General features: G+C 39.3%; 1 protein-coding gene across 15 annotated transcripts in view; it reads left to right on the forward strand.

Moving 5' to 3' along the window:
* Positions 1-12,860, forward strand: part of ST3GAL3 (ST3 beta-galactoside alpha-2,3-sialyltransferase 3) — a 194,032-nt gene that overhangs the window by 44,089 nt on the left and 137,083 nt on the right. For 6 of the 15 annotated variants that reach the window (XM_074599488.1, XM_074599487.1, XM_074599485.1 and 3 more), the window contains one exon: positions 9,487-9,529. The exons of 2 other annotated variants lie outside the window; for them this stretch is intronic. In XM_074599488.1, coding sequence (XP_074455589.1) covers positions 9,487-9,529 — 43 coding nt within the window. Of the gene's footprint in view, positions 1-941; positions 1,098-9,486; positions 9,530-12,860 lie in introns of all 15 variants that reach the window. 7 more of the 15 variants (XM_074599481.1, XM_074599486.1, XM_074599482.1 and 4 more) reach the window with 3 other exon arrangements.

Consider the following 12,860-nt stretch of genomic DNA (forward strand, 5'->3'; position numbering starts at 1 on the left):
CTAACCCCCGAGCTAGTGGTAGTAACTTGCTTTGTTTACAACACCCTAAACGCTTTCTGCTCTCCTTGCATCTTCTCTAAAACTTGTATCTGGAAATGGATCTATTGTGGGTGCATGGTCTGATGTGGGAGCATCGTTAAGGTGCTGAGTGCAGAGTGGATATGTTGTTGTGTTTGTGAGGGGAAGAGACCCTCTATTGACTCCCTTCTACTAATTAATATCAGTCATAACTGAAGTGTGTTGTTGCCTGCCTCCTCCTTCATTGGGTGATGGTTTCTTTGGTCCGCAAAAGTAGCTGGGAAGTTGTATAGGTTTGAGATATGAAATCTGTGAGGAAAATTCAGGGAAACGTTTTGATTAGATGAGTATGTCTGAATCGGCATACCTACGCTGGAGTTACGCTGGATTGACATTGGTACAAATAAGACCAGAATTTGTCCTGGAGTAAAATTTTTAAATATTACCTATGGATTTTTTTTCCTAATACTATTTTGGCCTCTATCTGTTGTGAAAACAGTTAACCCTGTGGATTAGCTTCAAAAATAGTTCAACTGCTCCGTGTCTTTTGGAGTTGTGTTAACATGGAGAGTGGGAGACAAGCTAATGTAAGCCAGCGGACTGCCTGGGTCTGCTTTAAAAGCACTCGTCTTTGTTCTGCCTGTATATTGCAACTCAAGCTTGGATTGGTTAGGAGTAAGACAGTAAAATTTGATCGTTTGTAAATCCTTCCGCTGCAACAAGATTGGATTTCTTCATTGAAGAAATATGAAGAAAACTCATATATTTGAGAAGGGAGACTCAGAAATGTTGGAGAGCGCTGTATGTTTATTGCTTTCGTATTTAGTACTTTGCATTCACTGTGCTGCAAACTTTAACTTGCTCTGAACTGATATGTGTAATAACATGTCAAGATGTGTGATGTCTGTCCGACTGAGGGATAGCTTTCCTTGTTGAACAGGAAGGAGAGAGAGAAAAACTGTGGCTATTGTGCTTCCGCTGTCCATCCCATCTCACCTTGCTGCAGACCCAGGAAAAGACAGAGCCCAGAAAGAACCCAAAGAAACAATGGCAGCTCCAGGCCCAGCCATTCCTAGTAGGTGATGTTTCAGGTTGGGGTAAGAAGGGACTAAAGTTACGTACTTTGAAACATTAAAATACATATACCCTTTTCTTTATCAGTGAGAATTAAACAGATGTGAATAATAGTGTCCCTGTTAAGATTTCATGCTGCTTAACACTAGTACTCATTGACTTATATTTGCATATTGAACAGCATCTTAGAATTGCTCTTTTGTAATTGTTAATCGTGCCATGTGAAGGGCAATGTCTTGTTGCAGCTTCTGTATTTTATTTGAATTGACTGCCTGTCCTTATCTCGGTTTTCTCCTTAACTCCTTGTCCCACGTGCAAATCTCAGTTTTCAGGGAGGCTGGAAATCTGTCCTTATGCATTTCAGATTAATGACGCTCTCTAGGTTATTCTGGATAAATTTCCTGAACTAAGTGTTCAGAAAAATCATCTGACTCTGGAGCCTTAAATAATCTTCATGGAAGATTATTAGTCTAGAGGACATGAGAATCAAATATGCTTGGAGTGAGACTGAACTGAGGTTCACGCTGTGGTCTAGCCTTCGTGAGTCCAGATGTTTTTGTGATTCTCTTCATAATTGCCCCTTCCCTTGAAAGATAAAGTTTAAGCAGCAAAGATAAATGTTTGATGTGATGTCTAGGCCAGTGTTTCAGCTGAAACCATTTCAGAAAGGACAGTATCATGCTCTGAACTTGGGAAACATTAAGCAGGGCACAGGGTGTTTGAGGAGACCTAGATTTCATTTGTTTGCCATAGACAGCTAGTACTTTTTTTTTCCCTTTTCCCTCTCTTGTTGCTTTGTTTTACTTCGTTGCTAGCAAATCAAACATTGGACTTTGAAAGTCAGATTTATGCCCCTGCTATTTTTGTTCAAGACTCTTTCTACCTCCTGTGTCTGAGAGCAAGCAAGTTACATTTTTCTCCTCTAAGCCTCATTAGGATAGGAGCGCATTGAATGTGCAACTTTCCCATCTGCTAGGGCGCTTGCTGGAAATATTGAGGTTCTAAATACCTTACGGCTGTAGACTTACACGGTTGTTAGATGTGTTTGATTGCAGTACTGGCCACCGGTTGTAGAGCAGTTATTCTCACTGCAGGCTTAAAATGCAGTAGTTCTAACATCTCCAGCAACTATGTGTTACCTACATCTTGCTCAAATTACTTGACTATTTCAACTTTCTAGCATGAGAGAAAAAACATTGGTGACTTGCAGAAGATCACTTGCTGTTCTTTGGCTTTCTCGATGAGAATTTGTTAGTACAGGTGGCTACAATTACAAACTCTGATCTTTTCTGGATTTCTAGGTTAGTGGTTATTAATTTAGGTATTATGTTGATTAATAGAATTTGTGGGGCTCTGGTAGGTGTTCTTGGTTTGAGGAAAACAATTTTAATTTATGTTTGGAGCTGATGTGGTTCTAGTGTATTGGATTTCTTGTGTTGTTTTTTTTCCCCCCAAACTGCATTTCTGACTGTCTGTCTTAACACTACATGGTAGTGATGGGAAAGGAGAGGTGAACTTATTATGCTGCGCTTTTCTGCTTTCCTGTAAAGTAGAAAATAAATGGGAAAGATTATACATTTTTTTTTCTGCTGGTTTTAGTGGCTTTATTCTGAAAAAAATGCTTTTTCCCTTTTCATTTTTGATTAATGAAGTTCTACTTCTTTCTTTGAGCTGTAGGCTGTGGGAGCTGCTTGAACCTTTGCCAATGACTGTCATGTATCGGTTGCATAGTCCTTATGTGACTTTGCCAGCATGTTCAGTATCATCATCTGTCTTATTAACGTTCTATTCCTACAATTGAAAATACAGCTGCGAATGAGTTGAGGTGCTAATGCTGAGAAGTAGCTTAAAGAATACCTCCAAATAAAAGTATTTTAATGGGATTTTTCTCTATCATGTGGCATCTCTCTGCATCAAGTCAGTACGTTTTGTAAGTCACTAAAAGCCAATATAGATTACTGTTTTGTTAATATTGTTCTTGACTTTTATTAGGAAATATGATACAATTTCTAAAATAAAGAATATGTTGGAAGATTCAGTAGGGCCGCATTAACTCCATTAGCCAAGTGGATACATGGTAGTAAATGAAACAACTGTTTATTTAGCAAAGGTTGCAGTCTGGCTTTAAACAGATGACTTCCTGGGAAAAGAAAAAGGGCATATGCAGTTCAGAGATGGAAATTTTTCATCTTCCTATTGGAGCCTTTCATAAATTCAGCTTAAAGCAGTCAGTTGCTTTTCTACCAATGAGGTTGCTATAGTTTTTATTAGTAAAAAAATTGTAAGGAGTTACATAGTCTATGTTAAGGTAACCAGACCCATTTAAAAAGTAATATGCTAGAATGACCTCTGTTTTACTGTACCTACTTTGGAGGTAAGACAAGCAGGCAAAAGACCTTCCTGATGGATGACCCATACAGCACTATCAGCAAGTGATTGCTTATTTGTTCTTTCTGTGCCTGGAGGATGAATAATGTAGTTGCAGTGTCTAATGAAGGAGACCCCTCTGGTGTATTGCTTTCCTCAGGCTGTAAAGCTGGGCCAGATGTCTTTGGGGGCCCTAATCAGGCATTACAGGGCGGGGGGTGGGGTGGGGGAACCACCTTAAGTTACAGAGCTGGAAATTACTTCCTTTTGCTGCTAAATCTGAAACAATAAGTAGTAGTATCCTCATGATTTTAGGTGTCACCAGGGCGTGCAGGGGTTCATGGCCGGAGGCAGATTTCCCCCTTCCCTGCTTTGAACTCACAGGTCTGCATTTCAGTTGTGCTGATAGTGCTTGGTGTATCTATTTCCATCAAATATGGCTTTTCTCATCAGGTGCACTACCTGGAAAATGAACATTGAGCTTGGTGCAGCAGGATTGGTGTCTCTAGATTAGTTTGCACAGTCTAGGAACGTTTTTAATAGAAGTGAAATTCCAAGTTTTGCTGCTGATATTGAGAATTGTTCTGTGGTTCTTTGTTTGCTGCTTAGAATATTGCCCAGTTCTAACCATTTTGCCTGAAGTATTCCAGGGAAGAAGGAGCATACTTCAAGTTTATGATGTTTTCTTAAAAATTTAAGTTATTCCATATTTTCTGAGAATAAAATTCTAGGTAGAAGTAGTATTGTCAAGGAAGGTTCTTTTGCTCCCCAGGAAAAAAGGGAGCCTAATATGAGGCTAAATATTAGAAGTTGTTGAAGAATCTTTTTTTTTTTAACACACATGGTTGAAATGTCAAATGGGCAGAGAATGCCTTTCCTTGCCCTGTAAAAATACACAGAAGGAACAGAACTGACATCTGTAAAGATAACTGCTTAACCCTTGCAGCCCAGTGCTAGAAGCATGATTCACCAATCTGTGTCTGCACGGAGCTAAGGACTGGGCTTTATGTTGCCAGCACACTTGGGATTCTCCCTGGTGTTACTTGGATAACCTGGAGAAAAAGGCTGTTAAACTTGTATGCAAAAGAGTAAATGGAGATGAGGAAAAAAACCGGAACATAAAACTTGGGAGGTGGGCATCAGTCTATGCAGGGACAGGGCTGCGGAGCCCAGGTGGCCTCAGCTCTACCCCTTCTGAACTTGGCTTTACAATCTTTTTTTTTTTTTTTGGCAGTTATTTAAATAGCCTCAGAAAAGAACGCCTTCATCAGTATGTTCCATCACTGAAGAGGTTAAAGCTGAAAATCCTAATGAAAGGATGCAACTTTAAGACCTGGTTTGTCCAGTACTTCCATTGTTGCTCAGTAATCCTGAGTGGTATTTTTATTTAACCCTGGAAGAAAACCTTTCTTTTGTCCTTTTCAGTTGATCCATTACATATGGCTTTTTTCATTAATTCCTTCTTTTCTCTTGAGTTCTAGCAGAATTGCTTTACATCAGCTGAACTTGTGTAAATGTCTGTGTGTGTGTTCTTAATCTAAAGTGAATGTGAGGTGTTTGACCTTTTTCATTGCAGGGTGAGTCACTTTACCTGGCCTTTGACACAGATGTAGAACCTGTGGACAGTGACCGAAGCTTAGCTCAGTTGCAGCCTCAGTTCCTCAGAGACCCAACTGCACTGGACAGGATGAAATGTATCAGGGTGGTCTGAGCTGCTCCTGACAGGACTTCTGTCTCCTGAGTGTCATACCTGTTTCTTTGACAAGCACAAACATTTTGAATAAAATAGCTAAAAGTGAATGTTCTGCCCTCCCTCCTGGACTTGCAATTGCCAGTTAAACACAGAACTAGAGCTGCATATAGCCCATCTCTTTAAAGAGTTTAAATTAATTTTCTGTTTCTGTGGGCAAAGTTATTTGTACTGTGCTTCTAAGTAGCTAGATTTTAAAGGAATAGTACTCAAGTCGTCAGTGAAATCATTTACGGGTAGTTTGGAAGGATAAAATCAGTGAGCCAAGTTAATTCCTGGATTGTTGATTTCTGATTAGTAGCATAAGGGGAAAATTTTGCGCATTTGCTTTTAAATAGTTATATTGGCTACAGATGCAAAATGCAATTTGAAAACTTGAAAGATATTGTACACTGTGCTTTATAGCTTTTTGGGTGGTCTGTACGGAGTTTATAGACGTTAGACGAGGCATTTCTCACTTGCTGCCTGGTAGCTGGATTTCTGTTGGATACTTGGGAGAAATTTCCATGCTAATGCCAGCATTGAATTTGGCACATCATTTATAGAAATTGCTATGCTTGGCTGTACTTCTGTTCATATAATCTGAATTATATGCTTTATTATGAAATTGTTGTCAGTTATTAAATTCTTATTCAATTGCGATCTTCCTGGAAATGTACAAATGCATTTTATTTCTGACCTAAGAAGACCTCTTGTTCTTATGGAACATAATGAAAATTCATTTCTCACGTTCATTCACTTCTGTGCTTCTATATGCTACTGTACCCCAATGGCAGCTGAGATGTGTAGCTTCCTAGCACAAGTGAGCATGTGGTCCTTAGATTTTCGTGCTGTCTTTTAATACTGTTGCCTTTATCCCTCATGGCCCTTTCAGTCTTTTACGGGCTGAGAATGTAAAGCCTTGTTCAGGTTCTCCCGTGATGCTCTTCTAGTGGATGCAAAGTAAGTTCTTTATTATCTTTACTCATTTTTGGCTTAAAAAACCCCTACCAAACAAAACCCAAAAACCACGCACAAAAAAGCCCACAAAAACAAACCACAAACTTTTCCTTGGTCAAGGATGATCAGGTTAGAGAAAATCCTATTCCATACAGCCATATAAGTGCCTTGTCTGGAGCCTGCTTGGTGAGACGTGGCCTGAGCCAGACCAGGCCTACCAGCCTGGTTAGATCTGAAGTGAGTTCTCCAGAACCACACCTGTTCGTAGCTCTGCACTGTGCTTCAGTGCAGAGACCCCCTTATGGGGGATCATCATGATGATGTTGGCAGAGGCCAATATTAAACCACAGTTAACATGGCCAGCTGGCCCAAGCTAGTTCTTGGTGGAGATGCTGGAGTATTTTTGCCTTGTTCTCTCTAGCTGTTTTGTCCCATTTTCTCTAATATTCTAGTACTTCTGTATCCCATTGCATGAAAAAGAGGAGAAATGTTTTTGTGTATCAGCTCATTAACCTGGTGAGTAAGGCTTTAAAGTAAAGTGATGGGGGGTGAAAAGCAACCTGTAGGTTAGGGCACAGAGAGGTTCCATGGGGGCCGGGGCAGGCTCTTGCAGCCAGTACTTTCGAGGGAGGGAAGGGTAGGACTGGGATTGTCCCTTCTTTTAGCTGCGAGCTGTATGATCAGCTCAGACCATCTCCTGTAATCATCACACCCTGACCATGCTGTATTTTAGATTCAGTTGTACTTGTCTTTGATTTAGTGGGTCTGTGTTTTATTTTGTTTTAAATTAAATACAATACTCCAGACAAGGATTGCCTTTTCCTGAAGCTGGGCTATGTGTGTTTGTCTTTCTCCAGGGATTTGGGGTTTTATCTGTCTTTTGTGAATCCAGACCACTTCCAGCTAGCCTCTGGGCTGCACTGCTGTGTGTTGCAGTGGCTTTTGGCCCCTGCGTTATGGTGATACAGCTAAATGATATTGGAAGTCTGTAAAAAGACTCTTGATTTTTGCTAAAATGGAAGCTAACTTTGAATATGTAATTTCCAGGCTCCTAGTGTCTTTCTTGGGGGAGCAACATGTGATAGAGATTAACTTCCAAGCCCATAGTAACGCTGCGACTTTTGTAAGTCCTGGTGAATGTGAGACGGCTCATGGTGAGCGCAGCGTTTCTCTGCCTGCAGTAGTTTGCACATGTCATGAGCCGGTGAGAGGAAGGAGCATAGATTCTTCTGGTTTGGTGTTACAGCCTGAAAGGAATATTCATACCCTGCTGAAAATCAAGAACACACCTGTGCTTCTAGTTTGAAACCAGAAATGTTATTTTGTTTTGCTATACTTCATACATTTTTTATTTTTTTTTGAAAGTGCCTGTTGCAAGACAGTTGATATATATAATTCTTATGAGATTACTTTATACCTCTCTTAATAATCATCAGCGAACATCAAAAGTAACCACGTTAAACGTAGGGAAGGTGAAATGCATGTGACAGAAGGTAAATCTTATGAAATATTGCAATGGAGGTATGTCATCTGTGGCACGTAGCATTTAGTATGTGTGTTGCTTTCTGGTGCTTTGGTTGCAGAGCTCATAAAGTGCTGAGTTAACAGAAAGCCCAGGATGTTGTTGTAGTTATGAGGTGATGTATCTCTTAGTGCATTTCCTCTTCTTGTATTTCCTGTTGGGAAGAAGGGAATGTTAGACTGAATGGGATAAGATTGATGACAGGTTAGTCAGTGGCTGTAGATGTTTTAAAACAAACAAAAAAACCCCCACAAAATCAAACCAAAACAAAAAACCAATAATAATACAAAAATCTGCTCAGTATGGCTGCTGTTTTGTGGAAGGGGGAAGTGTTAATAAAAATTGAAGGCATCCTTTTTTTCCCAGAATGGATGCCTTCCTATGCACGATCCTACACACGGAGGAGGTAAGGCTAGACAGGAAATAATTTCTTGTAGGAGGAATAAACTGGGAAGTTATGAGGAAAGCAGCACATGGGGTAAACACAACCGTCAGTATGTGGAAGGTGGAAGAGAGATGCACAGGTGCACTTCGAACATCAAGTGGGTGGCACACGGGCGCTGGCAGAGAGCGGATAGTATGTGCCAATATCAAGTGCACACGTGTTCTGCAACTTCTGTTACCCAAGATACGTCAAACATAATTCCTCCCTTGGCTCAGGAATTAAATCTTAATGGGATTGAAATCAGTGGCACAGTTTATACTGACCTATCTGGTGCAATTGGTCTGTTTTAGGCACATGTTTAGGCTCTCCTGTTCTGCTGGTAAGTGATAGCATGAAAAGCTTGTGATTTCGTTAGGTAAGCTACTGCAGCGGAATTTCTGGTGATGTTTCATAAAGAAAGCAAACTTCTCTGTTTCCACTGAGCTCTTTCTAAAAGGCTATGAGAATTCCCACACCCCCCCCCCTGTTTCTTTTAATATACATCCTAATGATCCCCCAGATCATTAAGCTCTGGAGGCATTATCTTTTACTTCTCTGTTTGTATTGGGGGTTTTTATTGTATGGCAGTGAGACCCAGTGATCCTTAGTGTGAGGAGGCCCCTGAGCTTAACGCAACACAAGAAAGACGCTACACCTTTTAGTTTTTCTTGTGTATCTCACGTGAATTCTAATAGTTTTAATTTTTGTATCAAGTGTTTGATTTACGAGATCAAAATGTATTCAAAGATGCTGGATGTAAAGCTTACTTTATACAGGAGTTACGGATGTTCTGAGTGATAACTTCGTTTCTGTAGCTGTTCCCTGTTTGTGGCATAAGCTCTGACTTTGCAGTTTCCTATTGAACAACATCACCTGAACTTGAAGCTTTTTTGCTACCATGAGTGACTTTATCTTGAAGATGGACTGCTTGATTATGAAGTTATGCTTGGAAAAGACAAGGAATCAAGAAAAATTTCAAAGCTCTACCACATCAGGACGTAGGAGGAGCGTTTGTCATACAAATTGCTGGCAAAATGATTTCTACTGCAAGCAGGAAAGCTTTGTATATCACTGCGTGATTTCAGTAGTGCTTTGTTTTTATGACTACAGATATCTCGGTTAATTCTAATGATTTATAAATTAATGATTACCCACACATTCTCTTGCTTTAATATTTCTTGGAGATTCAGAAATGTTAATTTGGGAATACCCTGAAGTAACAATAATCTGCGATAACAGCTGCTAGCGACTAGAAGTTACAATATAGTTATTTTCGGTTAGAAATAATTATTGCCCTTCCATAAGGACTTGCAGCTTTTTGGTTTTGGTGCCTTTTGCAGAGGAGACGCTTGCAGTTTTTATGATATTGTGTCCCTTGCTTTTGTTTTCCAGAATATGACAAACTGGGCTTTCTCCTGAACCTGGACTCAAAATTGTAAGTAGAACAGTAGGACTCTTCTTTTTTTTCCTGTAGTTACATGTTTCTGTTGTAAGCAAGTTTTATGTCAGCTGGGCAGTTGGCTTGCTGGACTATACACCTCTACCTGGGACGGCCAAGTCTTGCAGCAACCTGGCAGTCATGACTTCTTTCCTTACACTAGGCTTTACTGGCCAGCTTGGATTGGGATTCACTGTCATTAATTCCTTAATGACTGATCAAGAGGCTATAAATGTCCACCTGAAGCCATGACTGTCAGTCTGCTCTAGATATCCTACTGTTAATCTTCCAAATGAGGAAAAATGTATCAAACATTTGAAAGCAACAGGAATGTCAATCTGCAATTTGCTTGGATGCTTACAAGTTTATATTTCCTTTTCACTTCTTTCTTTAATAATGGATACCAGTATTTTTGTTTGTAAACTGGAGTGGAAAGAATCTCAACACAAAGCAGTGACGATTTGCCATGTCAGAACAACAACAAAGTGCCGAAAGGATGATACTCATCATGCTTTTTATCATAAATCATTCAAATTCAGACTGAACTTCTTAACACTAGGGGTCACTAGCGACTCTGTTTCTGAGGTCAACAGCCTTGTGGAAATTTTGGTATTGGGAGCAAAAAGGCTACTAAACCCTTCTGCCTCTACTACTTAAGAAGGCACCGAAGCAATTTAGTGGCTTTGAATGAGTTGAGGATGCATCCTCTGTACAACGTATATTAATATAAAAACCGTTCTTAATGTTTAGAAAGTCTCGTTGCACTTACTTACAGGGTGTAACATTAAAGTTTTGACTTCAGTCTTGCTGAGCAGCTTGAGAGGTTCCATAATGAAATAAAAGCCTTGTAAGTGTATTGGGAACTGCTGTTCACAGGAAATGAGAGAGTCTCTAGGTAAGAGCTTCTTTTACGAAAGCAGGTGGGTACGTAAACTCAACTATAGTAACTTATCTGCCAAAAAGGTGCTGTAGAAGAACATGTGTGAGAAAGAAGGAATATGGAATATTTTTTTTTTTTCCCCCCTTAAAAGCTCAGTATTTCACTTAGCGTGCAGGAAGGATAGTGTTTACTGCATGAATAGCTGGTCAAGGTTTCTTTTTGGTCTCATTTAATGAAGTATTCTGGGTTTTGTTGCATGCTGTCTGGAACCCACACTGGTTGCACAGTTACCAGTTTTATTTATTGAATTCTCTGTATTGGGACATCCTTGTGATTTAGAGATGATAACATTTGTACCCTTACAATACTGTGGGATGAAACGATACATTATCTTCAATTTATATATGTAGAAGTCAAAGCAAAGAGATCAGACCAAAATTTGTGAAGTGGGTAAGTAACCTTTGAATTGAACATCTTGGTGTTGGTAAGGGAAAAAAAGGTTTTTAAATTTTTAAGTAGTTGGATTTTTTGTTTGGAGTTTGGTTTTTTTGTGTGTGTGTTTTTGGTTTTGTGTTTTTTTTTTTTTACAGACTACTTTGCATATCTTATGTGTGATTTATTGCACATGTCCATTGACTATCCACACACTTCTGGCATACCACTTTGGATACCAGCCTGTGCTGTGTCCAAACCACCCACCCAAACCATTCCTCCTTCTGTGTTTGCTGTCCTTTTCTTTGTTGCTTTTAGCAAGTCCCATTGAGTCTTCCTTCCCCTCAAGCATCCTTTTTTTCGTCTTCCTTGCTCACTTCTCTACTTCAATTACAGCGCTCTGAGACAGAGCCTTCTCCTTTTTATATTTTAGTATGAGGCCAAGTGAAGTTTTTACCTGCTGGAGGACTTCCAAAACCCTAAAATTTTTTATAAAACCTCCCCATGACAAAAGCTTTCTATTATTTTTGATTAAAGAAAGATTTTGTTGGCTACTTAAAAAAAATCATATTTATATAGCACCCTAAATGTGCATGTTTGCTTTTCAAAGCCATAAAGTTATCTTCTGGAAAGACTTGTAATAAAATCAGCATGCTTGAAATAAATACTGTGAGTTAAGGAGCAAAGAAAGCAAGTACTATACATAGGTGAATTTTTTTTTTCTGTAATTTTCCATTGTTGGTTTTAGGTTGGGTTTTTTCCTTTGTTGTTTGTCTGTCTATTTGTTTCTTCTGTGGAAGTAAAGCTGGCCCTGCTTTGAGAATAGAACTGATGACCTGCAGAGTTCCCGTCCAGCCTGAATTATTCTCTTTCTTTTTTTTTTTTTTTTCAATAGCAAGGGAGCCAGAAAAAAAGCTGAAAAAACCATACTAAATAAATTTTGAAAGAAAAATGAGTGTCAGCCTAGAGGAATTTGCTGCTGTTCCACAAGTTGACCGTGTGTGGTCAGGGTACCAAATACCTCTTCTAAGTATGCACTGAATTCGGTGGAACTTAGCGGTTAAAAATGTTTTCTGCAACTCAATCAAGATCATACCATCATAGAGGCACTTTCTATTTAAAAAAAAAAATTTGCTTGGAGTTGAAAGGGGTAATGTGTTCTGCACTGATGACTTTATTGGCAGAAATAATTTCATTACATCTGTTGTGATATAATAGTTCTGGTGGAATTTTGCATAGATCATAACTTTATAGGGTTCACTTAATTGACAGCATGTGAGAGTCTTGTGTGACTTGAAGCACTTGAGGCAACAAGTAGTTTTATCTCTTTTTTTTTTTTTTTCTTTAATCTTTCATTTGTTCAAAATCTGTTTCTGGCTGTGTTTGTTGATGTCATTTAAACTAATGACCTGGAGGAATAACACTTTCTAGAAAGGTAGATCTGCATTAAACTTAAGTGCTTTGACTTACATTTTAAATGGTGTTACACAGACGAAAGTGTTTGATGTGAATAAATAGTAATGTGTCAATTTGCCTTTGGTTCTTTAATTTCTTCATGTAATACTACTTTAGTGTCCTCTACCCCGTAGATGTCCAGGGCATGTTATTCAGGTCTAATACATTCTGTTGTGGGTACTGGTTCATCATGGAAATGGTAGTGAAACCAGATTTGTTCACTTTGGAAAGAAAATCTGTCAGAAGTGCTTGAGAAGTGTTTTCTGTGGGACCCTTATGTCTGATGCATGCCTTGCTATAGCATTAGGGAGGCTGGTATGGCCAGGAATCTCCCCTGGAAGGGGATGGCCAGTTTTAAAGATACTGTACAGATGCTTCATGGAAATGAACGGTTCTGACCAGATGTCTTGTCGCTCAGAGGTTGTCAGAAAGGAGAATATCAAGAAGGAAGATGCTTCCTCTCTGCTGCCTGTGCTTAGGCTAACTCTTCTTTGGAAAGTCTTTTAGCTTTTAGAAAGCACGATGGTATCCAGGCATGGATTGTTAATGAAATACAGGATG

The sequence above is a fragment of the Larus michahellis genome, chromosome 8 (genome assembly GCF_964199755.1).
Source record: "Larus michahellis chromosome 8, bLarMic1.1, whole genome shotgun sequence".
In the NCBI taxonomy this organism is placed as follows: domain Eukaryota; kingdom Metazoa; phylum Chordata; class Aves; order Charadriiformes; family Laridae; genus Larus; species Larus michahellis.